This window comes from Copadichromis virginalis, linkage group LG22 (genome assembly GCF_057382275.1).
Source record: "Copadichromis virginalis isolate Kocher_CV1m ecotype Utaka linkage group LG22, C_Virginalis_male_GT1.1, whole genome shotgun sequence".
In the NCBI taxonomy this organism is placed as follows: domain Eukaryota; kingdom Metazoa; phylum Chordata; class Actinopteri; order Cichliformes; family Cichlidae; genus Copadichromis; species Copadichromis virginalis.
In genome coordinates, this window is record NC_140638.1 from 16,695,123 (window position 1) to 16,713,531 (window position 18,409).

Sequence of the window (18,409 nt, forward strand, 5' to 3'; positions counted from 1 at the left end):
TAGTTGTTGTTGTTGGGTTTTTTGTTATTGCATATTTGTCACCCTTAAACATTTCAGATTATCAAATAAATGTTAATATTAGAAAAAGATATCCAAAGTGAATAAAATAAGGGAGTTTTAAAATTATGATTACATTTATTAAGGAAAAAAAGCTACCTGACCCTGTGTGAAAAAGGAATCTCCCCTAAACCTAATAACTGGTTGTGCTATTCTTGGCAGCAAGAACTGCAATCAAGCCTTAGTGCTAAGTGGCAGCGAGTCTTACACATCTCTGTGAAAGTATTTTGGCCCACTCTTATTAAGGTCATACCATAGCATCAAAATCTGATTTAAGTCCAGACTTTGATTTGGCCACTCCAAAAGCTTAATTTTGTTTTGTTTTTTTGGTTTTCTTTGTAAGCCATTCAGAGGGGGGCTTGCTGGTGTGTTTTGGATCATTGTCCTGCTGCCAGATTTGAGATGAGGGCATTAAGCTTTTTCACCTTTTTCTGGTAGAGTGCAAAATTCATACTTTTACTCTTAGAGTATTTTCTGTAGGTCGCCAAGTTGGTTTGGGTAGCCTAATCTAAACTGCCTAAACTGGACATAACATTAAAATTGGGTGAAAAGCTGGGTACAGGCTAACACAGAAAGGCAGATAACCATTTATCATCACACCAACAGCCAATTAGAATCCCCAATTAACCTGACGGGGTCTTTGGACAGGTTTAAACCTGTGTGCTGATGCACCACTGTGGTGCTCCGCTATCAAGTTAGTAAGATTAATCACACAATACTGAACCCTAAGTTGAATTTCACAGCAGTGATCACAACTATCTACTAATCCACTGTGAGAACTTATAATTTTGTCTTACCATCCAAGTCTTCTCCCCTCTACATAAACATACACTGGAAGCTGCACATCCACAGACACATCTTTAACTCTTTCATACACATGCAAACTCATATGGTATGTATGTATTTATCTTTCCCAAGGACACTTTAACATACGGATGCAGGAGCTGGGGATCGGACCACCGACCTCCTGTATGTGCCACCATTTTTGGGAGGGGCATCGGTGGCAGTTGGGTAGCCAGTGAGAAGCATAAGCATAATCAGATGTGGCACCCCTGTTAGCAAATCATTTCTAAAATCGATTTCTACATGGATGAACTTGTATGATTTGACACCGAGAGCATTGAAAAGAGGCAAGTGTAGTTTACTTTTGGGAAAAGATTAAATATTTATGTTGTGGAAAGTGCTGTAGGTTTTTTTTCCAACAAGCACTAAGGACTCTTGCAATAGAAAGAAAAAAAAAAGATTGTCTGGTCTGATAAAATACAACAGTAACTTTTAACATTTCAGTACGTGTTATTCCAGTGTCGACCAGCATGTGGCAGAGTGAAATACGGCATGGGGACTTGGGGGAGTTCAGATGTCTGACGCAGGTCAACATGTTTTGTATGCAGAAAAAAAAACCTGCCTATGATCAAAGGGGTTTAACACGTTTTAGCATACAAAGTATCCAATGAAAAGGATTACCTGTCAAATCCGTCAGGCTTGTGCAGACGTTTCCAATAATTCCCTCTGAACCTCAGATCTTCAGTTGGACGTGTTCATGTCCAAGAAAGCATTAAGGCGGCCACGTCTGTTTATTTTGAGTTTGTCGGCTTTAATCGGTGTGCGCTTGAATCCTATATTCTATCAGCTGAACATCTGTATCACATGTGGGGAACATAACATAACTGTTTCTAACTGTAACTGCCCTTCCTCGGCTGACTCTGATAAAAGGACACAGATAGTGAAGACTGATTGCGTGACAGTTAGGATTTCAGGTCTCCGGCTAAACCCACAGTCTGCTGACTGACAGTGCTGACTAGTTGGGTGTGAAGGATCTATTAGATGTATGAGCAGTGTGGCACCCTGAACAAACACAGGAGGAAAATATTCATTAGCAGAGAAGTGAAAGATGTTTGCTGCCGGAGGGCCTCTGACATGCATTCCAGTTGCATATCTAGGTTGGAAGCAGAGGCTGTAGCCAAAAGCAAAATGATGATAAAGCTGTACCCGACTCAAGGAATTCAACCTTCAGATAGTCTACATCTTGACTTTGTGATGTCTAAAGTGAATTATTTTGTGAAACAAGACCTTAATTTCTTATCTTCTCCTTCAGCCTGACTACTGCTTTCTAAAAGCCTAGGATTTGTGGCTTTCACTGTAGCTTTTAATGACTTGAATGAGGTGCAGATGACATCACTACAGACTCATCACCTTTAAATAGCCACAAGTCTTTGTGGTTTTACACGAGTCAAGATTACTTTTACTTAAGCTTCAGAAATGGTGCTCCAGAAATTCACACCACTTACGCCACACTGTGTGGTTATGAGTTCCTAGTTACTCTGAACTGGAATGTCAGCCTCTTTGCTTCACCATCAGCTTTGAGTTGAATGAAAATCTTCTGGCCTTTAGTTTGAAACCAAAACTTATTTTTCCATTTTGTTTAGTACAATTCATGCAGTCATCTGTGCTTAACAGCATCTTGTGTCTGTTCAGTACAAAAATACATTTTAAAGTAAATACACTCACTGGCCACTTCATTAGGTACACCTGTACTATTGCTCATTAGCGCAAATATCTATATAAATTGTATATAACATAACTCATATCCATTTTTGCATGTAGATGTGGTCAGTAAACCAGCTGAAGTTCATGCAGAGCATCAGGATGTAGAAGAAAGTTGATTTAAGTAACTTTTAAGTGGCATAGCTGAAATACTTAGATGGGCTGGTCTAAGTATTTCAGAAACTGCTGATATGTTGGGATTTTCCCCAGACAGCCATCTCTAGAGTTTACAGAGAAAACACCCCCCAAAAATAAATAAAACAATCCAGTGAGTGGCAGTTCTCTGGGTGAAAATGAGTTGTTGTCAGAGGTCAGAGGAGAATGGTCACACTGCTCTAAGTTGCAGTAACAAATCACTTGTTAGAACCACGGTGTGTAGATGATGTTGTTTTCAGAGATGCTCAAGCTGGTGATGTAGCTGTGTGGGGTATATTTTCCTGGCATGCTCTGGGGTCTTTAGTGCAGAGCGACACACAGCCAAAGTGTTGTTGCCAACCATCTCCATCCCTTTATGACCACACTGTACCCACGGCTGCTTCATGCAGGATAACACACCATGTCAGAATTCAAATCAAACCTCAAACTGGTTTCTTGACCATGACAGTGAGTTCACTGTACTCAAATGGCCTCTATTGTCATCAGCTCTCAATTCTTAAGAATGTGGTGGAATGGGATAATGACATTAGTCGAGAAATCTGTAGCTATGATGTGATGCTATCGGGTCAATATTGACCAAAATATCAGAGGAATGAGCACCTCTGTGAATCAGTGCCATGAATAAGGAGTTAAAACAACAATAAGGTGTGCCTAATGAAGTGACCAGTTGTAGTTTGAAAGCTCTAACAAGCTAAAAAGATAATTATATAAATGCAGAAATGATTGTCTCAATTTAGAAGCCATTAAGTGCATAAGTAGTGGAGCAAACATCACATTTATAGTTTGCATAATTGTGAGACAGAATAATTTATTGAAACAGATACACGGATTTGATCATAAAGCATAAAAGACCTATAAAAAAAACAAAAACACTCTACACAGCATTCATCAGAATATAAGAAATATAGATTTACTCTTTAAAACATCCACATAAACAAACCCCAGTTGGTCCCAGTAAGAAGAATGAAAAGGGTCTTAATAAAAAGTGGTCACTAAGTAAAGACACGAGGCTGTAGGTACATTCAGAACTACGATAGTGGACTCGCCTAAAAACAGTTATTTGTTCTGATGCTTATTACAAAACATACAAATTTTCTCATGTATGATAAAGATGACTTTAAAAAAAACAAACACAAGAAATATGTACACAATGCTCTTTCCTGTTTGCAACTTCCTAACATCAAAGGTTTTGTAAAACCAGACAGAAGTTACAGTTAGTATCTGACAAAACACGCACATGCTCATTATTTAGCTGTTCCAGTTTAGTCTCTGAGCAGTCGGGATGTTTGTGTGTCTGTGTTTGTAAGTATTATAGGGTAATGACAGTGCCGTCCTCCTCCACCCCTCCTCTGGGAAGTGCGAGACTGTTTCGTGGGTCAGTTTTCAGTGAGCTGAGGATTTTGTGCAGGCTGCCGTTGCTGTGGCGGAGGGCTGGGTTGCTGGTATGATGAAGCTGCGCGTGGGGTTGATGGCTGTGAAGGGACTGCTGGTGTGGGTTATGCTGAAGGTTAAGGTCTTTGTGGAACTGGTAGCTAAGACTGCTGTGTTGGTGGTGGTGGGACCCTCCATTTAGACTCTGCTGGGAGTGGAATGAAGCAGTGGAGACCACCGATAGTGGTCGTGTGGGAGGGCTCGGAGGGGCCGCCGAGCCTGAGGTGGTGGTCGGATTCTGGTGTTGTGTGCGGGACGCACTGGATGCCAGCGAAGCATTGGACCTCTGAGATGGCCTCTTGATGTTTTTCTCTATGACGACGTCATTATCCTCGTCACTCTCCAGGTCATCCTGATAACCATGCGCCCCAGAAGGTGGCATCCCCCCTATGTTTACATACATGTGACCGGTTGAGCCGTTGCTATCGGACGACTGGCCCGAGCTGCCGGAGATCCTGCTGCTGCGGACAACGTTGTTGCGCTGATTCACTGGTTTGACGGTAACAATCAGGTTGTGGCTGTTGGCGATCATCATATCTGTTACCTGATCCAAGGATTTCCCCGTCACTTCAATGCCGTTCACTTCCAGCACCTCATCATTAACCGCCAGCAGCCCGGTGCTCTCCGCCAAACCTCCAGGCACCAGCCGAGATATGAAGATGCCAGGTACTTTCTCCAGTCCGTGAGAAGTCACGCGCACGCTGACTCCATCTCGAATGTAAAAGCCCAAAGGTTTGTCTGAACCGTGGCGATACAGGCGGACACGGCGGTGAGATTCAGGCAAGATGTCCACATCAATGATTGAGGAAACGGGTCGGAAGTCCTGTGGCATGCCGATGCGGATGTGAGGACGCTTGCGGTTGACGTCGTTGCGCAGCGCGACCACAGGCTTCTTCTTACGTGTTATGGTGTTGGAGGCAAAGTTGGTATAGTCTATCTCTTCTGCAAAGAAAGAGACGAGACAGAGAAAGAAAAAGATTTAGTGACAAGAAAACCATTTCAAAATGTTTATCTTCCATGTGTTAAACCAAGGCCCCATAGAAAAATAACTATTTGCAAGTATGAATCATGGAAAACTAGTCAAAGAACAAAAATATAAATCTGGAACAGAACAAGATAAAAAGGACTATCAAAACCTCTGTTACAAACCTTTGTGCAAATGATGCACAGATGTAGCTGACCCGAACTGTCCTGGGAAACACCTGCTAATCATTTACACAACTTTTATTCCAGATTTGACACAATATTTTAATTAGAGGAAAGTTATAAACAACACCGGAGTGCTCAGAGGTTTACTCACAAGGTTTCTATGCAAAAGTGCAACTTGAACAGGTCAACTAGATTCAGATGCTGAGAAGCTGTGTGTGTGTGTGTGTGTGTGTGTGTGTGTGTGTGTGTGTGTGTGTGTATAAACTGCTGAGTTTGCTGAGCATTCCAGTGCAGAAAGCTGTGACCCACCCCTCTGCTACCAGGCTGCAGCTACATGGATAACAGGGTTGCATTTCTGCACGCAGATACAAAGTCACATGAGGTACATGTACCATAACCCATACAACTCAGTATCAAATGTTAAAAAAACAAAAACAAAACCCCTCATTGTGCTCTTTATAGCTAATTAGAAAGTGAACCATCTTCCACGACCTCAGTTCACAAGTGACCTCAAAGGACAATGAGACAACACGATGTGGAAAGAATGAGCTGAGGGAAGATTTGTTTGCTAATCTCAGTTAATGCTCGATGTTTCCAACCACAGATTCAGAGCCATCGATGAAACAATGGAGGCCTTCATGGTGGACTTGATTAGTGCTCCCTAGCCTTTTTATAATCTGACAAACCCCACAGGAACAACATCATCCCCCCAACTCTGAAGCAATTCCAATCAACTGTTATTTAACTCCTAATTGTTTATAATGTTAATCATTTGTCATCATGTCAAACTGTCAGAGAGTTTATCAGATATGTTAAAGCTTTGAGCAGTTACAGTTTTAACTACACAAAGTCTCTAGGAATTACTTTTAGCCATTTCAGTCATTATTGAACTTTGATCAATTTTCATTTGTAATTTAATAACTGCTCTGAACATCATTTTAAATAGCAATTTTACCCAGTCATCCCTTACCTTTTGTTCTGTCTGCATTTATTAATTACTTTTAATTAACTTCTCAGGCCAAATTTGTTCAGGTTCACTCATCTTTTCAATTAAAATTGTGCTACAGAAAAAACACCTCCTCTGGTACTTTTTCCCTGGTTGGAAATCAGTGGCTTGGATCACCCTGTCAGTGAATGACTGACATTTAAAAAAAAGAAAAAAAAAAAAAAGTAATCACTGCTGAGCATTAAACAAACAACAGCAACAAACCTTTTTAAAAAAAAAAAAGAAAAAAAAAAGGGATGAATGTGTATTTACAGTTTCACATTGACTCACATATGATTACACATATGTTCACTGAGTTGTATTTCTGACAAAGATGCAAATAAGAGGAGGAGAGGAAAAAAAAATAGCTCTCTAATCTTCTCTTCTCAGGCAGGCAGGAAATCTGGACACAGTAAACCGTGATGTGACAGGAAGCGAAGGTCCCCAGACAGGAGAATCAGCTCCAGCACTTCCATTACTATGACTCATGTTTGCCCGACTGTTAGGGACACTTTACGAAGAAAAAAAAAAAAATGAAATTGTGTGTTTGACTGTGCACTGATGGTTCAGCACACAGTATTTGTTGGGCCTTTATTCAAACACTGAAATAAATTTCAATTCTGAGCCAGCTCCAGCCTCAGGACCTTTGCCATACACCTCCATATGGAGTGCCGACTCATCATCATTGTATGTTCTCCCTCTACAACTTCTGTGTGCAGACTGATGACTAAGCAATATATTCAATTTTTTCCAAAATCCATCCTCTTGGCATGCATCTTGGCAACGAATCTGGGAAGTTTTCCAGGCGGGGTAAGTCATGTTTTGAATACACTTACCTACAGCCCAACCTTAACAACAAAATAGCTGCCACCACAGAGCTGGCAGGTAAGTCGCGAACCTCGACTGTGTGCATGCATCAGTTTTGATTGGCTCTGTGGGGTCAGAGGGTGGGACAACTGCAATTTTTTGTTTTTAGAGAATTAATTTTTTTGGGAGAATTAACTTTAAAAGTTAAACATCGGCAGGTTAACATAGCTCTACAATTTCTATTCAGAATACTTTGAGTGTCATATCTCTTTCTGATAATGTCTGTATGATGGACATGAAAAGTAGAGAAAAGAATATAATTGTTGTGAAACGCAACGTGTGCTCAGGGTCTTAATGCTGTCAGGTGAACAGAAGCAGCTCCCATGAAATCGGCAGTGCTGTCGACCGTAGAAATCATGGGGAAACACAATGAAAACAAGGCAAAAATAGAAATGATAAATGTGCAAACTATAAGACTGACATCTCCTGGCTCAGCATGAAATAATGTTGTCAAGTCCTCAAAGACTCAAGCCAAGCTGCTGTGCCAGAAGTGCCCGATAAGGAAGAATAAATTGCTTTGTAAAAATGCATTTTTTAGCAGAGACAGTCTGAATATAATCAAACTTGGTGCTTGGTATTCTAAAATGTATTGTGCATGTTGCAGCAGAAGCTGATTTGATTGAAACCAGACGAGGCATTCGCTGTAGCGCGGGAATTTCTACCACAAGTGAAAGTCTGTCTGATGGGAACCATGTTGGGTGGGATTGCAGCTAGAATGTCATTACAGGTTTTCGGAGCAACACCCTCCTTCCACACCCTCACCTCAGTCTGAAGCAATGCCACGCCACATCATCGCGGTATATGGGGCAACAGATGATTTCCCCCCCCCCCCCCCCCAAATGAAAAGTCTGTAGTTTGTATGCAATGGCTCACAGCTGTTCTGCAAAACCCCAAAGAAGCATATATTTCTGTAATTTGCTTTAAGGGACTTGCATATTTACAACAGACTACAGTGGTGTGCTGATATACCCAAAGGGGGAGAGCTGAAGAGGAAAGACTAGTTAAGCTGTTTGGGGTTGTGTTTGCATTTAAGGGAAAAAAAAGGGGTCACTGTATAAAATCTGCCCCAAATTATCTTCTTTATTTCCAATACTATGATTTCCCTCCATCTTATTTATAAAAACAAAACCAAGACAACAACGATGACAACAACAAAAACGACTTGTGACACAATCAAAATGTATGCAGACGGCTGTTTACCTCTCTAAAAAGAAAGCCTCAAACTCCATACACCTCAGCAGGCAAGTACCAAACACTAAGTAATACCACATAGTTTGATGAAAGAATGAGAGCCAAGAGAGCCACGACAAAAGGTATTAAATAACAACGACAAACAGCCAGAGGCAACGCTGTGAGTTGCAACACACTTCACGGGAAAGCCTGAAGTCATATTATATTTAGGAAAACAAAAAAAAAGTCCTTATAAAAACCTGTTTCTCAAGAAAATAATCAGTAGATAAACTGATGATTGATCATATCTAGCTAGTTAGGTGATATGTAGCCAATCAAATTGAGATGTTGAGTAGAAGAAGAAAACAACAGTGGCCACAAAACTTAGTTCATGTCTGTCTGCTGGACTGGGGTAATATATTAATCAAATTAAAAAGCACCTTTCCACTGCAAAAGCTCAACACCTAGTGTCTGCTGCCTGTTGAAAACCCCTCTACATAAGCACAGACACTGTATGCCTTCTTGGTAAACTCACATGTGTTTCTTTAGGGTTTAATAAAGCAGGAAAACTCTCTCTTACTTGAACGTTTGCATGAAAAAGAAGATGTTTCTAAACTAAATCTTATTAAAAAGGTCAACTACTTGGAAAAGAACCGAGTAAGGATGAACCATCAGTGTCATAGCCCTGCCAAGTGTGGGAGACGCATACAAACCCAAAGTGAGCATGTTCCAGCTGATAACACGATGGTTAACATAACAACTCCTGACAAACCTAATCCCTGCAGCACGATGAAGCATGATGGGTAAGCTGATGTGAACCCGCTGATCAAAGAATGCCGGGTCAATGCTGAGTGTTTGCAGGTTCGCCCTAATAATTAAAAGCCCGTGAGAAGACTAAATGTTGATCACAGTATGGAATAGAAAATGAGTCAAATTTAGGAACACTTATATGCATGCACACTCGCTAGTAACAGCTGTTTGTACTGTTACTTTGCCCAGAAATACTAGAGAACTCAAGCCAAGCCAAACCAGAGGAGTGAGGTTGAATGCTGACAGATGGAAAAAAAAACAAATGAAAACAAAAACAAAAATAACGTTTAACAGTTGAGGTGTGAAGTATCAGCAAAGGTAATACGGGAGCTCTGATTCCTTTGAGAGGAATTCAGTGTTGCAATGCTTAAATCAACATGTGAAAGGGAGTTTTATTTAGCAATACTGGCTCCAAATGCACCACGATGCCAGAACACCACCTTATGTGGCTCCGACTGCTTTGAGGTCAGAGGTGAAAAGGAGTCTACATTCTGCTCTCTGTTGATGTGTGTGCCTGCCACTCCAAGAATGTGGTGGTTAGTCGGCGATATCTCCGATCAGGTTGAACTCCTGCATTACGTCAAGACAAGACACAGCAAGTGCCTATTTTAAACCTGACTATCATTTTTTTTGGCTAATGAGCGCCTTTGCTGACATATATATTTTTCTGTTTGTTTTACCCACAGTTTTTAATGAATCCTTGAAAGGCTGGTTAGCAAATGAGTTTCTGCCTGGTTCTCAGCTGCTATTAAATGCCCCATACTGTTCACACCTTACAAAGCCAAAGGGGGAAAAACTGGAAAAATAGCCTCTGATCCACTCAAGCCCACCTCTAGTTAACCAAAACTGTGAAAAGAAGGCGTTTTCAAGTCCTACTGCTTTTCCAGCCTTTCCCATAAAAAGCAGGAATCTAAAAAGTTTTACGACCCAGCCATTAGGACCTCACTGCACACTTGTTCCTGGCAGGTCTTCTGACATTCCCACTGACTCAAAACAACTTCAGAGGGGCAAAGTAGATGGAAATGAAACACAGCAAGAGTGCACTTCCATTTTGAGGCTGTGCTTTAAGCCCTCTCTGTCAGCTTTGGTAATTTCATGTTTGATACAACATGGCTAACACGCATGATTTAACGGAGGGAAATAAAATCGCAGGGAATTGGACCTGGGTGTGTTTGCTTGTATAAGCTACTCTGTCTAACATCATCAGTCCAGCACACTGTCACATACAAAGTGTTAGGGGTCACCTTCAAGATGTGTGAGCAGTATGTTAAAAGCTTTGCTTGTACCTGTGCAGGAAAAGAGTGCAACCACAGAGAAAAACAAAGTACCTGCTGGAACCAGAGCCTGAACTGATAAGGTCAGTTATTAGTGCGTCTTGTACCATCATGTGAGTGTACATAGGAGTTAAACACTGCTGCAAATACGGTGTAAGACACTAATCAAACAGTGTTAGTTCAGGTATGCCAAAGGGCAACCCCAGAAGATAAGCTAATGTCAATGCCAGATGATACCAGGCATTTGACTGGCTAATCTCACGTGCATGCTAGTCTTGATTGAGCTTCATTTCCTCACCATTTAAAAGCTGTTTTTTGGAAGAATTAAATGCAATCAGTGATATTAAGCTTTATGGTTTTATCACTGCAAAAAGAGTTGTCATAATGTGGGAGTGGGTCGAGGCATCTGCACACACAGCTGGTTAACAGCTTTAGCAGTGGTCTCCACAGTGGTGTGAGCCCAGATACAACCAAGACACAAACAGCCAAGCTGAGGAACTTCAAAAACAACCACGAGGCCAATCTAAACAAAAAGCACTAGTTTGCAGTTTTGGTACTTAAGTAAAGCACTCGTTTTCTCTTCGCCATCATATCCAACACCTCCCAGGCTACTGCTATTGGTAAATAAATAAAAATTTTAAAAATGTCAACCTAAAAGGGTAATTAATAGTTGAACTTTGTGTTTCTGCAGTTATTGCAGGTATAAACGGACCACTTTCATATTTTCACAGCTATGCTTTCTTGTGAGGAGTTACGGGAGAAGATCACACCATTTCTGGTCGGCAGCATTTGGCTGCCTCTTATTTACTACACATGATTGCAATCTTTTCATCAGAGCTTCTGCAAGGATGCCAAAACGTCCTTGCGTCCAAAACGTAAAACTTTATCTCATAATTTCAGCATTATCTCATAATGCTGAAAAGTTCTGACTTCCCAGCTCATTTAAAAAAAAAAGAAAAAAAAAAAAAGAAAGAAAAAAGTGTTGGATATGGAGAATTTTCACAGGACATGGCATTTTATCAGCTCACTGCAGCAGCAGCCTATAAGCATCAGTCTGCTGGTCTATCCGGCTACAGTACAGCTATGCATGTGACATTCCTGTGCCCCAACAACCCTTCCAGGCCCCACCAGGGTCTTCGTCCAAGCGTGACAAAGTGCTTAGTGACAGCAGAGACTAATCACTGGAGAGGGAGAGACGAGGCATATAGAGAGAACAGTGAATAGGGCTTGACCCTGCTGCCTTTTGCATTAGGTCACTGGATGCTGTGGCAGTGGGCTCCATTCCTGAGCCCCACAGACAGACACACACAGACATACAGCTGGGAGCTCCTCACTTTCACAACCACCAGGAACATGGCATGATGCAGGAAAGGATGAAACCTCACATGACAGAGCAGAGCCTCGCAAGACAAAACCAGACAGCTCAGTACAATGCAGGACAGTGAAGCCTATGCGTCCTACTGAAAACATTTCCCCACTTTACCCGTATTTACATTTTTTTTGTCCCGTTTGCATTAGAAAAGACGAGATTTAATGAAATGCAGAGCATTCTGTGTTGCTTTCTCCTTGTGCGTGGGATTGCAAATAGCTGGTTTTCATGACTATCCGTTGTGGTTTCACACAACGCTTCCAAATACAGCAGAATGAGCTGAGCAGCAAATTTCTACGTCTCTTTCCCATGTCAAAAAAAGGAAAAAAAAAAAAAAGGCAAGAAAAACTCAGAATGCAGCGTGCAGTATCTTTTAAATGAGAGGTTAGGTTTTCATCTTTGTCTCAGTATCAAATGGAGGAACCAAAACAATCCGTCTTCTTGGACGTGTCCGGGCCTCCCTTTTGGAGATGGCTGAGAAGTCCCTCTTTGTGTTTAGGAGCAGACTACTGCCAAGATTTTTCCAACTAACACTAACATGGAAAAGGAATCCAGACTGAATAAAGACATTTTTAAACATGCAAACATATTTCACATTCTTGCAGGGGTGGATGAGGCAGAGCCCGAGTGGAAATTTGGAGAAGCTCGATAAATGTGCGTGGTTATAACAGACAGCTGCACTGAGGGTTAGGGTAGGAGCTAACTGGAAGTTTCAGTGATTTTGTGAATGCACAGACCATATTAAGGTTTACCGTATTTCCATGACATTCAGTGTTTCCAACAGAATGTGATTATATTTACGGCAGTAAAGGGGAGGGGATCTATAAGTGGACTCACACTGTAACATTTGTATATTAGAGCAATAAGCAGCTAAATCAGAGTTATCACTGAGCCTTGAGGTTCGACCAGCTCCACCGTCTCGGATGGCAGTTAGCAACAGTGGTACTACATTCTCCCACATGAACCAGTTCTTCACCTGCTGCAGATTCTGGTTTAATGACACCTTCAGATGTCCACAGCAGAATGAAGACTACAGTCACCAAATGCAATCCAAGACAGTGGCATCAAAGTCGGTCACGGCAAGTGGTAAAGAAACATGAGACAGGAAGGCCAAAAAAGGTAGCTGGTTGTCAGCTAGGGAAACTTTCAAAATAAGAGTGTGGAGATAGAAAACAAATGGCATTGTTGCAACTGATAAAAGGCGGGGGAAAGAAGCTAGAGCATGAATAGGTGTCTTTATGTTGTCCCTGTGACAGAGAAGTGACGTGTCCAAGGTGTCTCTTGCCCTATGACATCTGGGAAAAGCTCCAGCCCCACTGTGACTAGGGATGGGTACCGGTTCTGACATAAACAGTAGTAACCAGACCGAAAAGCAGCGCACATTTCAGTGCTTTATTTCGGTGCTTTTTTTTTTTTTTTTTTTTTCCTTGAGCTGTCATACAGTTTGGATTGTAGCCAATCATTTTACCTTTCCAAGGATAGTAGGCGGGCCCAGGTACGTACGTTCTTTTAGAGCAGAGCTACAGATTAAAAACGCACACGGCGAAGCGGTCAAAAGTCTGGCTGTACTTCACAGAAAAAGATGCAAACTCAGCAGCCTGCAACAAGTGCTTTAAGGTGATACTGTGCAAAGGAGGTAACACCTCGAATCTGATGAAACACCTGGCGACGCATAGCGTTTTTTTCAAAAGCCGAGAAATGCACCGTATTTGATAGCTTGCTGCAAGACCTCACACCGAGCACATCTACTGCGGGTGTGTTATCGAACCCGGAGTTAGCAACATCCCCCCCCAAAGAACCCGAAGAGTAGAGTCCTGGCCCCTAGCCCTGCCAGTGTAGCAGAAATTATGACGGATGATGATGATGATGATGGCAGCAGCAGCCATTCTTCTCTGAGTGAGTAGCTTAATGTTGTTCGTGTGTAATTTACGTTGAGTAGGCTAACCACATTATTAAATTAATGCACATAAGGAGGTGAACTAGCAAACACCATCGTAGTTACATGCGGCTGTCTTCTTGTTTGATAGAGTGATACCATATATGCCCTATAGCTGCAAAAAAAAAAAAAGAAAAAAAAAAAAAGAACACAACAGCAGCTAAACATGAGAGGTTGTAGGACAAAGTTTGTGTTTTCCATTGTTTAAGCACTGGTTCCAACCAAAGGAGGTATGTTGTATCAACAGAAAAGGCTAACTTTGTTATCATTTTGCAGAAAAAAAAAAAAAAAAAAAAAAAGACTTCTAAAAATAAAAACGTAAGCGGTTTTTGGACAAAGTGTTCTCCATTCTTTAAGCACCGGCACCATTTCAAAAGTACCGGTTTGGCACTTGTATTTCATAAAACCTAAATGATATCCATCCCTAACTGTGACCCCAAAATGGATCAGCAGAAGAAAATGGATTACAGGATCGGTGGAATTTAATACATCAAAGCTAACTGCAGTTGCAACTAGTCACTTAATTATTAGTTAAACTGTTTAACATTGTAAAATCTCACTGTGCTTTTTATGCACATACAGGCAATTCGACAGTGAAGCATTTCTTAATTTTTGCAGTCCTACTTTCACTCAAACAAGTTCATCCACAAGTGACAGAGAGGATACGGATATATCCAAACATAAATACACTTCAATGTGAACTCCTTCAACCTGCTAATTCCACAAAGATGGTAGCAAACCACAGCTTAGAGCCACGACTATCATGGAGATTGCTTAACACTTCAAAGACCTACAATCCTTTGTTTAGTCTGCATTCATATTCTCTGCATGCTTCAGGTAGATAATAAAAAAAATAAAAATTATGGGATAACATAAAAACAAGGGACAGTCAGTTTAGAAATATAAACCGTTAGCTTCAGGGAAACAGCAGTCTTAGCTTGTGCCAAATACAGATTTTGGGTGCACACTCTGCACGCACCGCGTTCACACCGGCTTCACTCATTCAGCTAACAGTTTCTGCAGCACACAGAGGCCGGGCTGCACATCTGGGACAAGTTAAATGGAGCTGCTTTGTCTGCTCCACTCTGGCTTGGCTCGTCTGCGTGGTGGGGTGTGGAGAGAGTCACAGGTTTGAGATTCGCTGCAGGTATCGCCCACCCCCATCACGCCCCCTCTGACCTCACAAACCACCAGAAACTTTACGTATGTGGGTGTCGGGCCAAGTCAGAAGGGAAGATGCAAGTTAAGGGAAAATAGGAGTGCATTTAATGGAAAAGGGAGTGTGTGCACGCGTACTTTAAGAGATTAATCTGTGTTTATGTGTAGGAGGGGGGGGGTGGTGGCTGACAAGGCACAGAGGAGGGGAGAGTGAAACATCAAAGAGGGAGGAGTGTGGCGAAGTAGACAGGTCCTGCATTCCTTCAACTTTTCAAAAAGGAACAATGTACACTCCATCAAGTGTTCCCACTTACAAAATGCCTTCGGGGGTGGGTGGTGGGGTGGGGGTGGGATTCATCAAGTTTCCTTCCCTTCATCTTTCTCTTGAACATAACCAACTACTGCTTCTGCTTTTAATCCTGCTGCCTCTCTGCTGACCATATGCATGCTTCCAACCCCAAAAAACACATGCTGTTGATTTAAGCTCCCAAAAGCCTCCGCTGCCATATGGCCGCAGGTAAACGCTCTACTTTCACTGCTTACTGACCACATGAAGATATAAACACCCTTATACATCACCAAAGTTCATGTACATCTTACACTCTTTACATCACAGAGATGCACTGAGACAAAATCCAGGTACAGACTGCTTTTATTTAAAAAGACAACGAGACGACACTCAGCGCCGGCGCATGATCGCTCGCACGTCTCATAACCATACAACAAGTAATATATTTTACAGGCATTCTGGCAAAGAACGGATGCGGGGAAATAGATTCTGGCAGCGTCCGGGGTCACAGCAGCAGACCTGGACTTGAGTACATGCCATCTGTCTGGACTTCTGTTAGTATGAGACATGCGAGTGATTAAGTGGGTGTGTTTGGAAGGACGGGAAAGACTTAAGAGGAATGCCTCCAAAAGCTTTCAAATATGAGGAAACAGAAGATATTGTTTCTTAATAGAGCCATCTTTGTGCGTCTCTTCAAGACAATACAAAAAGACATTCTTAAGGAATACTCGGAAGACATAGGGCGAAGAAAATAGCTGCAGTCTAACCTTTTGATTCCACTCCCACCCTCGAACACGAGCTTATTGGCCTCTTCAACCATCAAATAATATTTAATGAGCCCCAGGCTGAAAATATTGGGACTCTGGATTAGCTTCACATTGTTTAATGGAGAGAACAATGTTTACGAGTCCTGTGCGCATATTATTCACGTGCGCTCATTTCAGGAGTGAGAAAAAGGGAACACGGTCCATTTGCAGCAGCTTGTTGAGATGGTTTTATGCTTTATGCTGAAAGCATTGATCATGAAGTTTAATAGGAGCAAACAAGTCGAATGAATTGCCAGAGGGAAAAAAAAAAAAAAAAAAAAAAAAAGGTTTTAGATTTTATTATAAGAATAATAAAAACTAAAAACGCGTAAACGGAAAACAGTGGCTGCTGTTCAGTTGGATGCATCATTCTCTATACTGAACAAACACGGGAACATTACACTGTGCCCTTCAACCATGTATCAGTACTACTGATCAGAGATCATCCCTGGTCCAAAATGGTAGGCCTGATCTAAAGATGGAATTGGAATCCAAATAAGTAAATCCATGATAGCAGAAATGTAGCACTTGGTAGCAGTAGTACTGACATAAGCAGATATTGATGATGGCAGAATGTTTATTCAAATGTTAACATTAGTATGGCTTCAAGTAGCCTACCAATCACCCCACAAGCTATAATGCTAGTTGCATTATATTAGCTCAAGCATTTATTCTTGTTTACCAGCTGCAAACATTTTAGCCTATGGAAAAAAAAAAATGTGGCTTTTCCAGCAATTTCAAACGAAATCATGTTATTTTGGAATAACATGAGGATGAAAACAGTTTGGATGGTGATAGAATGAATGATCTGGATGATGGTCTTTTATGTGGTTTGCAAAAACTGGAGGTATTTACTCCCTTGGTCTGAAAAGTATGATGGCACCTTTTGTAATTGAGGACGTTGAATTAATCGTCATTGTGATTAGAGGTCATACAGCCCTACGCCGCACTAGTTGCTTGTAGTTTTTCCCCTGTGCTTTTTCCATGAACAGAGGCTGCTTAGCGCTTTGTGCATGGCTTCTTTAGCCACAGCAGTGACAGCACAGATTAGAAGTTTCACTATTTTTTTTACCCATTACACTCACTGCTGCCATCTTGGATGTTAATTCTGAGTTGGTAAGACTGCTCAGATTCTCCGAGTTGGAAATCTGAGTTGAAGGAGCATTTCAGTTTCAAAATCTGACTTAATCTCCAACGTACCAGTACACTGGCTAATGTACCAAAACAGAACAAGTACTACTGCGCTGTCAGAATTTTGGCATCAAGTATCAACACACAGACTTCCTGTCCCTTTAACTGTATTCTTATTTCCCCTCAACTTGCACCGCTGCTTGCGACTTAGCACGATACCAACATGGTTTGTTTAATTGTATCCAAATAATCAACCTATAAGCAAAATAATAAACATAAATTCCAAGCTATAACCCTTTCAGTTTAACAGAACTCTTTTACAGAGGCTACTTCATGATACAATCTGTGTGATCTCAAACACCACGAATGAACTCTTGAAGACCTCTTCTGCCGTTTTCATGACCTTCTGCTTCATCCTTCCCAACCTTTTAAACCTAATCTTTTATCAGCTGCAGGTGACAGACGACAGGCAGACTAGGAGGATTATGGTCTCTCTGGAGCTCACATGCAGATACACAAACATTCTGCAGACAGGCCAGGACACACCGGAGGTTGTGACAATCAAGGCGGGCAGGTAAGGAAGTAAGTGCACAAACAGGCATGTGAAAAATTTAGAACAGCTCTTGTGTAAACAGCTGAGGACAAGTCGTCGTATTGCCTGCGCACCAGTTTTGTTTCTGTAAACGGACGGCTCAGGGGAAACACACAAAGAGAAACCGAGGAAGGGCGATTCTGCCTCTCTTCAAATAAGACTTCGTGCTGAGAGGGTCTTACATCAACTCACAGGAAAAGGGAGCCTTTGTTTTGAAGTTGCCTCTGGAGACGTTCATCTCCCGTACTTCATGGTAGAAAAAAAAAAATTTTTTTAAAAAGGGAAAGAAAGAAAGAAGGCCAAAGAAAATATTGCATTGGACAGCAAATGAGATCTTTTCATTCTTATCCAAGCAGACGAGTATGCAGCAATCACGTCCAGTCAACTGTGCTTATTTTGTCTAAAATTAAGCGATAGCTGAAGCAGAACTTTGACTACTTGTCCACATTCGATGTAGCCGGACGGCTTCAGTCTTAAGCCTCAGCGTGAGATTTGCACTGCTACGTACTCAACCATTCCCTTAATGTGAGCAAACACATTGAGCTCTAGTGAGTCATGAAAAAAGGGGTCAGTCAGCCTCCAAGTGAGTGCCCCACCACCACCACAATTGCTATGGAGTGCGATTGGGAAAATGCTCTGCAAGCTTGGACAGGCCCCCTTCTTCCATCTTCCTGAAAGATAGCAC

General features: G+C 41.6%; 1 protein-coding gene across 1 annotated transcript in view; it reads right to left on the reverse strand.

The window, feature by feature from the left end:
- Positions 1–3,548: 3,548 nt before the first annotated feature.
- The window catches only part of pard6gb (par-6 family cell polarity regulator gamma b), a 34,589-nt gene continuing 19,728 nt past the window's right edge, over positions 3,549–18,409 (reverse strand). The window contains exon 3 of the mRNA XM_085445631.1: positions 3,549–5,130. Coding sequence (XP_085301757.1) covers positions 4,067–5,130 — 1,064 coding nt within the window. The 3' untranslated portion in view covers positions 3,549–4,066. The remainder of the gene's footprint in view (positions 5,131–18,409) is intronic.